The sequence below is a fragment of the Centroberyx gerrardi genome, chromosome 22 (assembly GCF_048128805.1).
Source record: "Centroberyx gerrardi isolate f3 chromosome 22, fCenGer3.hap1.cur.20231027, whole genome shotgun sequence".
Taxonomy (NCBI): domain Eukaryota; kingdom Metazoa; phylum Chordata; class Actinopteri; order Beryciformes; family Berycidae; genus Centroberyx; species Centroberyx gerrardi.
In genome coordinates, this window is record NC_136018.1 from 2077920 (window position 1) to 2096393 (window position 18474).

At 43.6% G+C, this 18474-nt stretch overlaps 1 protein-coding gene across 2 annotated transcripts in view; it reads right to left on the reverse strand.

Moving 5' to 3' along the window:
- The window catches only part of fars2 (phenylalanyl-tRNA synthetase 2, mitochondrial), a 184394-nt gene that overhangs the window by 145185 nt on the left and 20735 nt on the right, over window positions 1–18474 (reverse strand). For both annotated transcript variants that reach the window (XR_013507939.1, XM_078291357.1), the window contains exons 2-4: window positions 7580–7920; window positions 3515–3601; window positions 2867–2926 (exon numbers count right to left, since the gene is read on the reverse strand). Coding sequence is in view for 1 of the 2 variants with exons in the window: in XM_078291357.1 (XP_078147483.1) it covers window positions 2867–2926; window positions 3515–3601; window positions 7580–7902 (470 nt within the window). In the remaining variant the exon portion in view is untranslated. The remainder of the gene's footprint in view (window positions 1–2866; window positions 2927–3514; window positions 3602–7579; window positions 7921–18474) is intronic.

The following is an 18474-nucleotide window of genomic DNA, read 5'->3' on the forward strand; positions in this document are numbered from 1 at the left end:
CCCAAGTCAAGTCCACTCTCAAGTCTTCTCTTCAGCTATTCAAACTGTGACTCGAGTCCAAGTCATGTGACTTGAGTCAAAATTAACACAAACTGCTATTGCTATTGTTGATGTTGTTGTTGTTAATATTATTATTCAGGATTTACAGATTTAGTCTAGTCTTGTGTGATGGTTTTGGCTGCAGGATGATTGAAGCCTCTGTGATGAATTATAAAAAAAATAATGAATATCTGCAACATCGAGGATTCCTCCACAAGTCAGTCAATTAAAATTGCATTAAAATGCTGCGTTCGAGTCACATGGGAATAACGGCTGGAGCGACTTGACAGTTAAAAGCAGAGACGGCTTCAAACACATTTTTTCTTTTACGCTTTCAAACTGGATCGAAGCCGTCAAAACACCCCGACTGAAGTTTGGCTGCAGCCTGATCAGCTTTCCCTCACTGAACACACACACACACACACACACACACACACACACACACACACACACACACACACACACACTTAATGAGTGATATGTTTGAGTTCATGTTTTACTGGAGTTGTGTCCTGCCATGACGTTTTAAGAGATGTGATCAGAAAATGACGCTTTCGGGTGAAAACCTCATAACTAATCCCACAGAAACACATTTTACATTAGATTTAAAATCAAATATCAACAACAAGACCAACTGATCGCTGAGATAATCATAAAGTAAAATACTAAATATCTAGAAGGTTTATTGATAGTTTTGTAAAACAGATGTATACCATGCTTTCCACAAGAATCCCTGGTTATTCAAAAACAAGTTATTCATTACTTCAATTTAGATTATTTTTTCATGTTTTAGCATCAATTAAAGGATTAAATGGCTGAGAATATTCTACCATCCTATATTTTTTTTTTTCACAAAGCACTGGATGAACTCTAAATGTCACGGCGGTCGAGATGAACACAAGGTCGCTTTTCTCAGTTCCTGAAAAGTTTTGGAGATACAAGCTTTTCACCTGACAGCAGCGTTATGTGATGAAAATCGATCATTTTGCTCCTTGTAGTTGAAATTATTCTGTCACTCCACACACTTTACTGCAGCATTTCATTCGGGGGTCCAGTCGGTGTCCATCACCAAACCCCGAGTTCCCACAGTGGCATTTACCACCTGGAAGATGACTTGAACGGTATTTTAAAGTAGGAAGTTAATTATCTACCGTCTTTCACATGGGACCTGAACGCAGCATCAGTTGAGGGTCTCTAATTTGATTACATTTCTTAAATTGCTTATTACTAGTCTTGTCAGATGACTGAAAGAGCAGGTCCAGACCCGTGTTGGGCCGGGACTCGTGTCGCTACAGACCCAGGTGTCACTACAGACCCAGGTGTCACTACAGACCCAGGTATCGCTACAGACCCAGGTGTCGCTACAGACCCAGGTGTCGCTACAGACCCAGGTGTCGCTACAGACCCATGTATCGCTACAGACCCAGGTATCGCTACAGACCCAGGTGTCACTACAGACCCAGGTGTCACTACAGACCCAGGAGTCACTACAGACCCAGGTGTCGCTACAGACCCAGGAGTCGCTACAGACCCAGGTGTCGCTACAGACCCAGGTGTCGCTACAGACCCAGGTGTCGCTACAGACCCAGGAGTCACTACAGACCCAGGTGTCGCTACAGACCCAGGAGTCACTACAGACCCAGGTGTCGCTACAGACCCAGGTGTCGCTACAGACCCAGGTGTCGCTACAGACCCAGGTCTCACTACAGACCCAGGAGTCACTACAGACCCAGGTGTCGCTACAGACCCAGGTATCGCTACAGACCCAGGAGTCACTACAGACCCAGGTGTCGCTACAGACCCAGGTCTCACTACAGACCCAGGAGTCACTACAGACCCAGGTGTCGCTACAGACCCAGGTGTCGCTACAGACCCAGGTGTCGCTACAGACCCAGGTCTCACTACAGACCCAGGAGTCACTACAGACCCTGGTGTCGCTACAGACCCAGGTGTCGCTACAGACCCAGGTGTCACTGCAGACCCAGGTGTCGCTACAGACCCAGGTGTCACTACAGACCCAGGTGTCACTACAAGATCCAGGTGTCACTACAGACCCTGGTGTCACTACAGACCCAGGTGTCGCTACAGACCCAGGTGTCACTACAGACCCTGGTGTCGCTACAGACCCAGGTGTCGCTACAGACCCAGGTGTCACTGCAGACCCAGGTGTCGCTACAGACCCTGGTGTCGCTACAGACCCAGGTGTCACTACAGACCCAGGTGTCGCTACAGACCCAGGTGTCGCTACAGACCCAGGTGTCACTGCAGACCCAGGTGTCGCTACAGACCCAGGTGTCACTACAGACCCAGGTGTCACTACAAGATCCAGGTGTCACTACAGACCCAGGTGTCACTACAGACCCAGGAGTCACTACAGACCCAGGTGTCGCCACAGACCCAGGTGTCGCTACAGACCCAGGTGTCGCTACAGACCCAGGTATCACTACAGACCCAGGTGTCGCTACAGACCCAGGTGTCGCTACAGACCCAGGTGTTGCTACAGACCCAGGTGTCGCTACAGACCCAGGTATCACTACAGACCCAGGTGTCACTACAAGATCCAGGTGTCACTACAGACCCAGGCGTCGCTACAGACCCAGGTGTCGCTACAGACCCAGGTGTCGCTACAGACCCAGGTGTCACTACAGACCCAGGTGTCGCTACAGACCCAGGTGTCGCTACAGACCCAGGTGTCACTACAGACCCAGGTGTCGCTACAGACCCAGGTGTCACTACAGACCCAGGTGTCACTACAGACCCAGGTGTTACTACAGACCCAGGTGTCACTACAGACCCAGGTGTCGCTACAGACCCAGGTGTCACTGACCTGTTCAGGTAGTAGTTATCTCCTCGTTTCCTGCTGGGATGGTCGGGCGGGATCAGCAAGCTGTCAATCAAATCATTTACACCAATCAGATTCTCTTCGTCTCGTGACTCAGAGGAATTATCACCAATCTTACCACTTGCAGATGTTCAGTTTTATGAATACAAATGCTTAATGTTTAATTTTTTTTTTTCACTCACTGATCACTGACATTCAGCCTTAATGTATTTGCAAATTTCAATTCAGTCAAACACAATTCATTACAATTAATGCTCATGTTACTTAACTACTACCTCCATCACAATAATTTATTATAGCTGACTATTCTTTTGCCATTTTACTTTGTTCTTTTTACTTTAAAAGCACTTTGTATCTTTGTGACGATAACTGATATTTGGGAAATAGAAATATACATGTCAAAAAACTACAAAAAAACATATATTTGAAAACAATTATTGTCCTGATACTGTCCACTTCTCAATTTGATCCAAAACAATGTTCTCACTTCCTTTTTAAACATAACTTCGGTAGGATAGGATATATAATATATTCTATGTTATATATTAGTAAGTCTTGGTGAAAGCTTGTGGAAAACCGTCAGACCAATCAGTCAAACCGATCACCAATCGATCAATCGGTGAAGCCGCTGACCTGTCGAAGTTCTGCTCCACGGTAACCACAGGACTCAGGTTGTCATGGACAGAGAACAGCGGGTTTCCCCAGCGACCGACGTACGCACTGCGGGACGAGCAACAGCTGCAATTAGTTACTGAGACACTGCAGAGATGAAGAGAGATGAAGTGATGAAGCTGAGGAGTTTACTGCTGCTGAGTAGAAACAAAGAGAAGTAACAGTAGAGTCCAGAGTGGAGATGAAGTGATGAAGCTGAGGAGTTTACTGCTGCTGAGGAGAAACATCACAGTAACAACAGAGCAACAGTAGAGTCCAGAGTAGAGATGAAGTGATGAGGCTGAGGAGTTTACTGCTGCTGAGGAGAAACAAAGAAAACAGAAGTCTGGAGGCAGAAACCTGTCAGAGATGAATGAAGAATTCCTCCTGTTCCAACCTGCAGAGAAAACACTGCTGTACACAGAGAAACTACAACCTGAAGAGTATTACTGCCTGGGTTACAGATACTACTACTACTGCTACTACTACTACTGCTAATATTACAAATACTACTGCCACTACTACTACTACTGCTACTACTACTGCTACTGCTAATACTACTACTAATACTACTACTACTGCTACTGCTAATACTACTACTAATACTACTACTACTGCTAATATTACTAATACTACTGCCACAACTACTACTACTACTGCTAGTACTACTACTAATATTAGTGATACTAGTGCTGCTACTACTACTGCTATTACTAGCACTACTACTGCTACTACTAGAACTACTACTGCTAATATTACCGATACTACTGCTACTACTATTACTGCTGCTAGTACTACTACTACTACTACTACTACTGCTAATATTACAAATACTAGTGCCAGTACTACTACTACTACTGCTACTGCTAATACTACTGCTACTGCTACTGCTAATACTACTACTACTGCTAATACTACTACTACTGCTAATACTACTACTACTGCTAATATTACTAATACTACTGCCACTACTACTACTACTACTGCTAGTACTACTACTAATATTAGTGATACTACTGCTACTACTGCTACTACTGCTACTACTACTACTGCTACTGCTAATACTACTGCTAATACTACTACTACTGCTAAGACTACTACTACTACTGCTAATACTACTCCTACTGCTAATATTACTAATACTACTGCCACTACTACTACTACTACTGCTAGTACTACTACTAATATTAGTGATACTACTGCTACTACTGCTACTACTACTACTGGCATTACTAGTACTACTACTGCTACCACTAGTACTACTACTGCTAATATTACTGCTACTACTGCTACTACTATTACTGCTGCTAGTATTACTACTACTGCTACTACTACTAGGCTATTACTACTACTACTACTACTATGACTTCAACTACTACTGTTACTACTACAACTACTGCTACTATTGCTGCTGCTACTACAATTACTACTACTACAGTACTACCACCACCACTACTACTACTAATAGTAATAATAATGCATTTTATCCATTATGCACTTTTGATTAAAAGCAGCCACAATGGAAAAGAAACAGAAAAGAAAAGTGAGGCACAGCAGGAAGTGAAAACTAAAGGAGAGCATGAGAGGTGAGGCAGCGGTAAGCCGGTCCATCTGTCTGCAGACGGAGGTTTGGACCAGCAGCTGGCCTCAGGAGGCTGAGCAGCGTGCCTCACACTCTGCTCCAGTACACTAGCTGTTTAAAAGTGTGAAGTTCACGACCTGCGAAATGGCAGAGAAATAAACCACTGTCACACAACACGCTAAATGAGTACACATATTCATGCGGCATTATGTATTAATGAGTTATGAATGCAAGATTAATGCGGGTTAATGTTTTGTGTACTCCTGTTTTATGGTTAGTATGGAATATAACCAACAGCGCAACAATATTTCACTGTTGTTTCACCGCAAAGTTTAAGACTTCATCGTCCCGGAGGAGAAATCTAGCTCCCAGCCAGAAACTCAGCTCTCTGTATACTCACAATAAAGCAAATACACAGAAATAAACAAAGTTAAAGAGAAGTGAAGGAGTGAGCTGGTGTGTGATGAAAGGACCTGCCCTGCTGAAGTCTGCTGTGCAGTATGCAGAGCAGACTCTGTCCCACACAGCGATGACATGCAGCTCCCAACGGGCGAAGAGGATCGGGGGAGTTGTGTGAAAATTCGCAACTAAGGTGTGAAGATTCATATTTAAAGTTAAAAATTTTCACAACAATAGAACTTTTTACTTCATTTAAGTGGTTAGATGCAGCTCACTAAAAAAAAACAACAGAGATGGTTTGGAAGTGTTGTTTGCTGAAGTGTTGTAAACAGTGGTGAAGTTTGAAAGTGTATTGCAGTTAAATTTGGATCTTTTCATCATTATAATGAAACCAAACATCAGGTAAACATTGTGAGAAATCTATTTGGAAGCCATACCTAAAATAAATATCATATCAGGGAAGAATTCAGGACCAATGTTTCCTCTAAGCTGACAGTTCAGTAGTTAGTTGTGTTTTTCTTCTTGGTGGATAACCGGCCAATCGTAGACGAGGTGACGTCACCTCCAGATGTTTCCAGCAGCTACAGTGGAGTTTGATATGAGAAAATGTTTCAGGATGTAAAACCTCAGCGGTAAACGTCAGGTTTTGGTGTCAGTCCCTCAGAATCAAAGAGCGAGGGCTTCTTTCTAGAGCCGCCATTTTGCACCGAGAGACGTTCAACAATCATACAGGGAGAAATCCATCGTAGAAGAGGAGAGAGACCAGTTTCTCCACCACAGGAGCAGGAGAGAGACCAGAATGCACTGCAGGAGCAGGAGAGAGACCAGAATGCACTGCAGCAGCAAAGCGCGGCTCTCACTTTTTCTGGAAAAACTCTCGTTCTCTTGTTCTTACTATGTTATCGCTATAGCTATCACTCTCTCAGTTCACGCCCCTTCTCTGGGAGTTGTCAAAAGGCATTCTGGGAAATGTAGTAAATCACTAACTGCAGTAGAAGTAGAGAGGCAGGTTGAGGGAAAGTAAATGACGACACTTCATCACTAAATAACTCCTGGAATGTATTGAACATCACAAACTGATGAAGAATATCCAAGGGGGGATTTTTCCTTTTAATATTTTGTCGGTCATCATTCATCGTTGCTCCACTTGTCCCTAGAAATTTGGTCAATTTATATAACTGAGTTTGAAAGTTTTGGTGGTAAATGATATTGATGCATTTATTTATTGAACTGTGTGTGTGTGTGTGTGTAGGAAGGTGTTAGGAGGCAGCAATGTGAAGTTCTGACAAGCATTTGAGTGGAAGAGTATTACTGCCTGGGTTACAGATACTACTACTACTGCTAATATTACGAATACTACTGCCACTACTACTACTACTGCTAGTACTACTACTACTGCTAATATTACGAATACTACTGCCACTACTACTACTACTGCTACTGCTAATACTACTACTAATACTACTACTACTGCTAATATTACTAATACTACTGCCACAACTACTACTACTACTGCTAGTACTACTACTAATATTAGTGATTCTACTGCTACTACTACTGCTATTACTAGCACTACTACTGCTACTACTAGTACTACTACTGCTAATATTACCGATACTACTGCTACTACTATTACTGCTGCTAGTACTACTACTACTGCTACTACTACTAGGCTATTACTACTACTACTATGACTGCAACTACTACTGTTACTACTACAACTACTGCTACTATTGCTGCTGCTACTACAATTACTTCTACTACAGTACTACCACCACCACTACTACCTTTACTACTACTAAGTAATAATAATTAATTTTATACATTATGCACTTTGATTAAAAGCAGTCTAATTTATTTATTGAACTGTGTGTGTGTGTGTGTGTGTGTGTAGGAAGGTGTTAGGAGGCAGGAATGTGAAGTTCTGACAAGCATTTGAGTGGATTTTCATCGTGTTCCCGAAGTGAGCAGAGCGCCATCGCTTGGTGGAAATCAGTAATGTGTGTTTTAGTGGGCGTGGCTTACTCATGTCAGACTGTCGTCACCTCGACTCAGCAGCTGCTCACCTGTAGAAGTGAGCTTTGATTCGCTCCTTGATCAGCCAGAGAGGATGATGGGATTGGTTGTGCAGGTTGCGGCCGACCTTTTCCAGGATCCTCGCCGTCACGTTGGTGAAGTCGTCGCGGCGGTGGGAGCGGCCCGACACCTCCACCGAGTCCGGACCGATCACAGCGGGCCGAGGGGCGGGGCTGTCCGTACTGAGGCGTCTGCGCCATGCTGCGCCGCCATTGGCTGAGAGGCTGGACAGGCAGCGGCGGTGCGGCCAATGGCGGGGCAGGGATTCTAGGAAGGGGAGGAGCGGGGGGAGGGTCCTGATGTGGAGTCTCATGATGATTGGTCCATGGAGCTGGAGGGACAGGGGAGACAGAGGATATCAGAGTAGAGTGTGTGTGTGTGTGTGTGTGTGTGTGTGTGTGTGTGTGTGTGTACAACATTTGTTTACACTATTACAGGTCAAAACAAGGTGACATATTTGTTACTGATTGGCTGTGAGGGCAGCTGCATCATTCGTAGGGGACGACATGTTTGTGCCATAATTTTATTATCCTGATTTTTATTTTTTTTTGCTGTTTTATACATTTTATATATTTGTTCATCTCTTGTAAAGTGTCTTTGAGCATGATGTCATTTTGATTTACTTTGACCTAGAATTTCCCTGTAGAGATGTAGAACCATAACCAAATCCATGTAATAACCTTTTGTTTTTGTCTTTCTTTCTTTCTTTATCTCTTTATTTATTTCATTTTATTTAATTTTTTGATATTGTATGACATGTCCAGCGCTTTATAAATAAAATGTATTATTATTACTATTATGTTTGCTGTTGCCTTGTAATAACAGCAATGGACTAATAGACAGATGGAAGGTGAAGATGAGAAGAGCGGAGAGGAATCGACTGTTTTGGTTTCAGTCCGTCACTCTGCTGTCTCTCTCTCTCTCTCTCTCTCTCTCTCTCTCTCTCTTTCTCTTTCTTTCCATTCCTTCTTTCTTTCTATCATTTATCATTTGTTTTTTCTCCTCAGAAGACAGAAGAGAAGAGGAGAGGTGATGCAAGGAGAGGAGAGGACCGGCCTTTTATCAGTTCCCCTCAAATATTTGTCCTTTACTCGATACACACACACACACACACACACACACACACACACACACACACACACACTCGGGAGCGTCCCTGTCCAAGACAAAGGGTGTTGCATTGCAGTGGCATTGCAGCAAAATGGATTATTGTTCCTAAATCCATAAAGCTTTTACCTCTGCTCTACCACTGGTGTCATATTATACTGCTGTGGCCGGGAGTACAGAGAGGTCACACACACACACACACACACACACGCACACACACACACACACCAACAGGCTGTTAAGAAGAGGAACATCTGAAGGTCATTTTTGGCGGGCAAATTACACCACATCAGAGAGCATGTTACACACACACACACACACACTCACACACACACACACACACACACACACACACACAGAGAAAGGTAAGTCGGGGCAGAGTTTGTGTAGAAGTTAGAAAGGTGGGATTGTGACTGAAAAGTCGTCGGTTCGAATCCCGGACCAGCTGGGAAAAAGTGTGTGACAACTTTCCCCCCCCGATGATGCTGCAATCCTTCTTGTATGTAATTAAATTCTCTAAAATTGACTCATTCTTCTGTGTTTTTAAATCTCTCCGTGACGTCTCGTCCCGTCAGCAGCTCCTCCGGTCAGGATTCACGACGTCACTCTTGTCGATTTTACCGCCGTCGCACTTTAATGACGTCACACAACAGAGCAGCGTGAGCTTATTGATCAGTAAACTCTGCTGGGATCAAACTGTTTAAACTCTCACAACACTGTGAGATGCTGCAGAATGCTACTCACAGAAGCTAACGGGCCGATATAGAGCTGTGATGCTAACGCAGCCGCGGTAGTTAGCGTTAGCGTTAGCGTCTGCTAACATGGTACTGGATGTTAGGTCAGACGCATCACTTCAACACAACAAACAACTTCAAAACAACACTAAGAGCAATTAAAAGTGAATGTTTTGCCACAAAAAAGTCACATAGAGCTTTCAAAGTAAAAGCCCTGCATTCAAAAGTTTACTTCAGTAAAAGTATAGAAGTATTAGCAGTAAAATGAACTGAAGTATCAAAGTAAAAGTCGTCATTCTGTCAGAGAGTTAAATTATTGAAGCATGAACCTGTCAGAAGTATTTTAATGTTGTCGGTCTAACTGCTCCAGATACTGTTGGGGAGTTTAAACTCTAACAATGCAACATATTTTATGAGCTTATCGTATGTTTTGCGTGTAAAACCTTATTCTGCAAAGTAACTAGTAACTCCAGCCGGCAGATAAATGTAGTGGAGGAAGAAGAACAAGATTTCCCTCTGAGATGTAGAGGAGGAAAAGTAGAAAGTCTCACAGAATGGAAATACTCAGTAAAGTGCCAGAACCTCAAAACTGAACATAAGTGGTATATTTCTGTGAGCGTGGGACGCAGGATGAGGGACCGAGTGTGTCGTCTGGCGCTGCGGCCTGGAAGAGCTGCAGACGCTCCTTCATCTTACATGATGCTAAAAGGTCATGTGACATTTCCAGACAATATATGGCCCGGCCCGCCGCCGATTCACGGCTTCCCTGATGTGTTGTTGTGTGCCGCGGCTCTGAAAAGGTTGAGCGCGGCTGATTTACGAGTCTCGTGCCGCCAGACGCTCCTGCACACGGGGGCGGCGGGGTCGCCTGTCCAATATGGAGTCCGTCCTTCAACCGGGTTCAGGCGGCTTTCGGTAAACCTTTAAACTACAGGCCATCAAACAAAAACTCCAAGTAAAGTAGATGTAATAATAGTTATAGCATTAGACTGACAGGTAATTAGTGAGTAGCCTAATATACAAAAAAAGGTGTTTTTTTTACCAGTAATTGTATTAAATAAGTGTCACTACCACACACTTTTGAAAACTTCAGAAAGGTGCTGGAGGTGAAGGATGAACTGGTGGAAAGAGACTCACTGTCTGACTGATTTATCTTCCTCAGAGGAGAGGGACCACAGAACATGAAGAGATAGAACGGTTATTCCAAGATGATTGATTTAAAATATGTTGTAGGAAGCATCAACACATCTCGCTTGGCTTAATTTCACAAAAATCCATTCAGTATCATTTACATGAACAACAAAATTACTGAACTACATTACCCAGCAGGCTTTTAGCTAGCTGGAATGTTCCATCTCCTGCAAAGGGATCAAGCTACAGTAGCTAGCTAGCTGCAGCCACAGAACTTGAATGTATAGAGCGGTCATTCCCATTCAAATCAACGGTCCTGGACGGTCGGAGCGGCGGCCATCTTGCTGTGACCCGTCGGACTAGCTTCTGTATAAAGAGACTCACAGCAAGTCACTGAGCTGAGAGGTTTTACAGCAAGAACCAAAGCAGCTTCTCTGTCTCCTCGCTGCCATGGATTGCTAACATGCTAATGTTGACTAGAAGAGCTAGAGAGAGAAGTACAGTCTGTGATGAAGCTACGTTAGCCTCGTCGCTAACGTTAGCTTCCAGTTGAGTTCTGACAGTTTGCTAACAGACTCATCTGCTCAGTTCTCACAGTGAGACAGACTTTACAGCCTTAATGAGACTGTGTTGTCACCATAGCAACTAACACTTAAAATTCCATAATTGCCATTTTATGCTGAACTAATGACATGACAAACAGTGGAAGGAACGTTTTATCCGTTCAAGTTCTGTGGGAGGGACATTTATTACAGAAAGTGACGACACCTGTGCAGAAACAATCTATGTTTTTTCATTAGGTTTTCATTTGCTTATAATGTAGAATTCATACAGTAATACTTTATTTTAGAAAAGACAAAAGTACTATGTACAACATTCACATACACACAAACTCCATAGTAGCCTACCTAACTCTACACACAACAGAACACAACAGAAACCCGGCAAAAAGCACCTTTTATTTACTTGTATATTACTCAGAAGTTACCAGTCATTCTAATGCTGTAATGGGATCTATTTTACTTGGAAATTACTTTGCTATTACTACATAATTAATGGCCTGTAATTTAAAAGGTTACCCATCTTTCTTCTTCTGCTATTGTTGCTGTGGAAACTGTCCACTAAGTGACTGAAAAGTGAATATACTGTGGATTTCTTCGCAGGGTGAACTCTCCTCCTTCGCCCTCTGGGCTTCACGTCTCCTCTTGGATCTATTTTGGGTTTGAGCGGCCGGTTGGCGCGGTAACGTCGCCATATGTCCGCTCTCATGGCAAAAAAACACCGCCGCACACGCACACATATGGACGCCCACGCACACAAACACACACATACAGTACACACATATAATAAACTGCTGAAGTAGACTGGCTGGGACCTGTAGCACAGCAGAACTTTCCGGAAACGGAGGCAGTAAAAGCAGAAATAGAGTCCGGTACTGACGCAGGGATACACCGTCATGATACTGTTATCATTATTAGTAGGGTTTAACTGATACCAATACCAACACCGATATTTCTGTATTGAAGCTGCTGATAGCCAATATTCAATACCTTTAATTTTTTCCCATTTTCATGCCAAAAACTTTAGAGTATTCAATGTTTCCACCAGAATTTTCTTCTCATCAGTGTGGAAAAGCCTCTGAAACAGCACTTAGTAGTGATGGAGAGTCGACTCCAAAAGAGTCGATTCTCGATTCCATCATGTCGATTCTGAGAATCGATTCTACTAATAAACTGAACTGGAGTCGACTCCTGCTGCAATCTCAACTCCAAACTCTGGAATTGAAGAAACCGTTTAATTTAAACACAGTTGTAATTAATTCATTCTGATTTAGGCCTATCTATACTAATTGATTGCCTTGGTCTGATCCATTTTCACAACAAGTGTGGAGGGCGGAGGGAGAAACTCAAGGCTCATTGGTTGAATGCCAACCGGCATAAAACGTACATTTTTGTGTTGATTTCCATTTGGAATCGGAATTGATTTAGAATCAATTCCATCAATTCTATTAGAAACAGTCGGAATTGGAATCGTCCATCCCTAGCATTCATGGGACACTAAAACTAGACTGATGAAACTCTTTTAGTGTCAGCAGCTCTTTAAGGCAGAGTGACATCACACCTGTTGAGAGGTAGAGAAACTCTGGGAGACGTTACTGCCTTTAAATGAAGAATTAGTTTACAAAAAACAATATTAAACAATTAAATGCTAAAGTGTGCAAAGAAAATAAAATGTGACTACAGGTTTTACAGATTGTTCAGGGAGAAACCTCCATCATATCAGAGGTGGATGATATCTGATATTTAATAAAAGGCAGATATCGGCCCGATATATCGGTCTAACTACTTATCAGCATTGGTGATTTGAGTGTTAAATTATTTTACTGCACTTTTGGCATCTTATATCAATATTTTGACTATTTTAAACTACAGCTGAGGTTCTGAGGGAAATTAAATGTTTCAGTAATGCTGACATGACAATATTCTGCGGTTATTAATTGTGGAAGCTGAAATTGCAATAAAGCTTAATGCAACATTAACTGTGCAGCCCTACAGGAAGCGACTGTAGTCTGATTCTGATGCAGCTGAAGTCAAACACACAGTGTGAAAGGTTTTTTAAGGAGGATTAAAGGATTAGGATCAAATCTGAGAAAAGAAAACAGACGAAGGAAAGCAGAGAGGATGGAAGGAAACTCTTCAAATGTCTCTGCTCACGTCCTTTTCCATATCTGATGACAAGGAGGGGAAAAAAAAAAAAAAAGGCAGTGAGCTGGTGAACTTCTCCTCCAGAGAATCAGGATTTCTCCCAGTTGTCAGGACAGGAAACGAACTGTTTAATCCATTTTAAACAGCCGGCCGCCGCAGCGAGCGACTTTCACAGTTTTAAGACTTTTACAACAGAAGACGACCGAACGATGTCTGTTATCTTCCAATTTTTACACATATATACATACCTATATATCCACACACACACACACACACTGTATATACATACCATGACGTACTGAAAAGAAGCAGGAAGAAGAAAAACTTTAAGTGCCTGTCCCTTTTGTTGTAATTCAAATACAAACTCAAATATCCTGCCATTTATACCAATACTTAAGAATTTTATCTACAGGAACCTAATTTCCATATTATATAAACACAAACAATAAAACTAAAAAAGTTGTTTTGACTGACAGTGAAGCTGTGATGCTGGTGGCAACAGAGACGCCAAAAAACACAGACTGAATATCAAAAGAATAAATAAAATAAAATAAAAACAGTATTTCAAAGCAAAGTGAAACCCGACCCCTGAGCCTCAGCAGCAGATTGTCTGGATTCAACAAAAATCCAGAAGAAAATGCCATATTGCAGGAAATATGATGCCTCAGACAAACACAGTAGTAGCCAAGGTCACACTCTTTTTGGAGGTGTTGCATCACGTGCACGCGCACACACACACACACACACACTTTATATACAGACATGCATGCACATTCACACCAAACACAAGCCCAGATAGACACAAATGTATAGTCACACACATACGAGCGCACACACACACACACACACACACACACGAACACCTGCATGCATGCACGTACACACACACACACACACACACACACACACACACACACACAATACTCCTATAGCAGTTTTAGTGTGGAGGGATTCATTCGCCCTGTAAAAACTGACATTCTGATAGAGAAAGGTGATAAATTACATACTGCAGAGAGAGAGAGAGAGAGGTAGAGAGACATAGAGCGATGCAGAGAAAGAGAGAGGTGGGGGAGAGAGAGAGAGAGAGATACAGACAGAGATAGGCCTATAGAGAGAGACATATAGTGTGTGTGAGCAAAGATGCTACAGAGAGAGAGAGAGAGAGAGAGAGAGATGCAGCTAGAGTGGAAAAGAGGGAGAGAGAGAAACAGACAGAGAGAAAGAGAGAGAGAGAAAACAGGGAAAGAGAGAAATTGTCATATTCTTGAGTTCTAACAAACTCATATAAAACGTTTGTCGTGGGGATACTAGCATATGATTCATAAAAACAATCAGGAGTGACTGTGCTAAAAAATATTCTTTTTGCTGCTGATTGTATTGGTGCATTGTAAGTCAAATGAAAAAATCCGCCCGTCAACAGCCAATCAGATTCCGGCTATTCCTTGCTTCTCAACTCATGTGATTTAGTTTCATGATCAACAGTTCAAATTGGAGGAGAAGCTGATTCCAGATGTTTCAGTTCTCTAAAACTTTTATTTTGAAAGACCTCAGAAACTAAGATTTGGAGAACAGCTGATCCATCGTCGGGTCGATGGTGAGAACTGAAGTCATTTTATTGAAGATTTTCTGTTTATTTGTGATGAATGAACCTATTTAGTACTTCCTAGCTAGCTATTACCCTGTTTACACTAAAATGCGTCTCGGGCGATCGGATCACAAGCGGACAGCCGAGACACATCGCCGTTCACACCTGTGTTTATCACGCGTCTCCAAGGCGTCCAGCTGACCACTTGTGTTCAGGGGTGTAACTGTCTATGTCACTTCAAAGCCAGAAGGTCAAAGGGCGCCGCGCACAGTTATTACATCAGTCTGTCGCCAGACAAGCGCCAGATTTGTTTAGCACGGGCTAGCTAAGAAAACAACAATGTTTCAAGAACTAATATATACATGTACGGGCTATTCCAACTGTTGAGATTGACAGGACCGTTGGCGCGCTGTCACCAAAACAACCACCAGGTCCTGCATCGATGGCGTATTTTCCTGTTACGTCCTTGTCGGGGACGCATCAGGACGCATTAGCGTTTACACTACAAAAGACAGGTGGTCAAATGCGTCCCGGACCACCTCGACAAGTGGTTTGAGTGATCGGATCACGGTGCGTCCTGGCGGTCGTTTACACTTAGCGCTGTCCACTTGTGATCCGATCGCCCAAGACGCATTTTAAAACCAAGTGTAAACAGGGTCTTTGTTACCTTGTTAAAATGGTGTAACACTATGAAAGGCAATACCAAAGCAGCAAAAACACATGAAACACATGAAAAACACACGACTTTACTGCTGAAAACGTTGCAGCTGCAGACCGCTACATAGAGCCTCTGGCCCCGCCCACAACCAGTCAGGACAATCAGAGTGTTTTGGAGTAGAGACCAGGGCTAAAGACAAGACAGTTGCTACAGATTTAGACTTTATTAACTAACAGACTGTTCTCCAATGTTCCTCCATCATGGAGACAGCTGGCTGATGGGAGATTTGTGACCCGATATAAAGCCTCTACATGTAGGAGTAGTTTAAAGTCGTAGAATAGTTTTATCCATAAAAGGAGTGGACACTCAGTTAAAGTGACGAAGAGAAATTGCTCAGGCATCACCTGTCGCAACACACACACTCACACACACACACACACACACACACTCAGAGGAAACTGCGTTGGAGTTGTCGTGATTCCCACAGACTGACCATTGTGGGCTTGAGGCCAAGGTGAACCTCACACCATGATGACCACGACTCTGTGTGTGTGTGTGTGTGTGTGTGTGTGTGTGACGCAAACCAGGGTAAACCTCACACCATGATGAGTACGAGTGTGTGAGAACCTACCAGAGGAACAGGTGGCCTCTCCTCTCTCTCTCTTTCACACACCCTCTGACTCTCTCGCCCACTCTCTCTCTCTCACACACACACACACACACACACACAGTCTTTCCCTCTTGCTCGTATACACTATCTTTCACACACACACTCATGTTCCTATACACACACACAGTTCTTCTCTCTCTCTCTCTCTGTCTCTGTGTCTCTCTCTCTCTCTCTCTGTGTGTGTGTCTCTCTCTCTCTCTCTCAGTGTGTGTGTGTCGCTCGCCCCCCTCCCTCAGAGGGCGTCCCTCTCTGGCAGGGTGACCGCTCCCTGCGGCTCACGCCTCTCTTCCTGCTCATGCGGCTCGTTGGCAGAAGGACAGTTACACAACTTCCGACATCTGCCTTTCTCTGTGCGTCTTCTTCTTAAAGGAATAAACAGAATGTGCAAAAAAAATAACATTTCATTCATTTATTTTACACTGGGAAACCCTGTAAAAGTGCAATTGTACGGAAGCCCATTGAGGACATATATTTATACATTTTATTTACGCTGTTTTCCAGTGACAAGAAGTTAATTTTCTTTGTTTTCTCAAGAGGTATTTATGTAATTATCTCGAGAAAACACATGTAACGCATAAATAAAATGTATAAATACATGTCCTGAATGGGCTTCCGTACAATTCGGTGAAATTAACTCATGTTTAATTATTAACTCAATGTGTTTGTCAACTTTTTCAGCTTCAGAACTTATAATAATATATATTACATAATAATATAATAATCACAAGTTCTTTATCTTGTGACTTATAATTTTGAGTTGAAGGAACTTCTTACCAAGTGTTCACGAAACTGATCGTATCAAAGTTTATCAAGAAACACTGTTAGATTAGTAGCATTCTTCCCAGCATGCATTGCATTATAGTTAACGGTCCAGAAACCCGTCTGGATAAAGTTACAGGATGGAGATCTTGTGTTTGTGTAAAGGACTTAGACTTAGGACTTGAAACTGATTATAGAAATCAAACTCATGATGCTCTTACCAAGTTTTTATCCTATTAAAACCATATTGCATTGAAAAGTCCTAGATATTTAGTTTTCTTTAAGATATTAAATTGATACTGGACTCTTGATTTGTTCTGACTTGACTTGGTGATCTACATTTAGACTTGAGACTTGAACAGAGTTGACTTGGTCTCACCTCTGGTATAGATGCATGAAGGTGGACTTGTTTAATTGAAATACATGATTAGTAAAAGCAGGCAGGGAAACTTCTTCTGCTTTTCTTTTCGTTGCGTCTTCATACAGTCTGGATTTATGTTCGCTATCGAGTCTCATTTATTTAAAACACCTTCCTCCTCCTCTTCCTCCTCCTCCTCCTCCTCCCTACAGTCCCCTATTATAAAGCCACAGATGTGACAGAAGCTCAGTGTCTTCAGCCCTAAACCAGCCTCACTGCTCCCTCTCCCTCCACCTCCGAATATTCTCCTCTTTCCTCTCCTTCTTTCTCCTCCCACTCCTCGCCTCCTATCTCCTACCTCCTTCCCTCTCTGCTCCCACCCTCCTCCCCTCTCTGCTCACCACCTCCCTCCCTCGCTCTCCATCCTCTTTCATTTCCTTTCCTCCAAATATTCTCCCCTTTCCTCTCATCTTTCCTCCCTCTCTGGCCTCCTACCTCATCCCATTCCCACATCCCTCCTCCTCGCCGCTCCCCACCTCCTCGCCTCCTCTCCTCGCCTCCTTTCCTCTCTGCTCCCACCTCCTCGCCTCCTTTCCTCTCTGCTCCCACCTCCTCGCCTCCTTCCCTCTCTGCTCCCACCTCTCTCCCTCGCTCTCCATCCTCTTTCATTTCCTTCCCTCCAAATATTCTCCCCTTTCCTCCCTCTCTGGCCTCCTACCTCATCCCATTCCCACATCCCTCCTCCTCACCTCCTTTCCTCTCTGCTCCCAGCTCCTCCCCTCTCTGCTCCCACCTCCTCGCCTCCTTCCCTCTCTGCTCCCACCTCCTCACCTCCTTCCCTCTCTGCTCCCACCTCCTCACCTCCTTCCCTCTCTGCTCCCACCTCCTCACCTCCCTTCCCTCTCTGCTCCCACCTCCCTCACCCTCCTTCCCTCTCTGCTCCCACCTCCTCACCTCCTTCCTCTCTGCTCCCACCTCTCTCCCTCTCTGCTCCCACCTCCTCACCTCCTTCCCTCTCTGCTCCCACCTCCTCCCCTCTCTGCTCCCACCTCCTCGCCTCCTCCCCTCTCTGCTCCCACCTCCTCGCGCTCCTTCCCTCTCCGCTCCCACCTCCTCGCCCTCCTTCCCTCTCCGCTCCACCTCCCTCCCTCGCTCTCCATCCCTCTATACTCAGTACG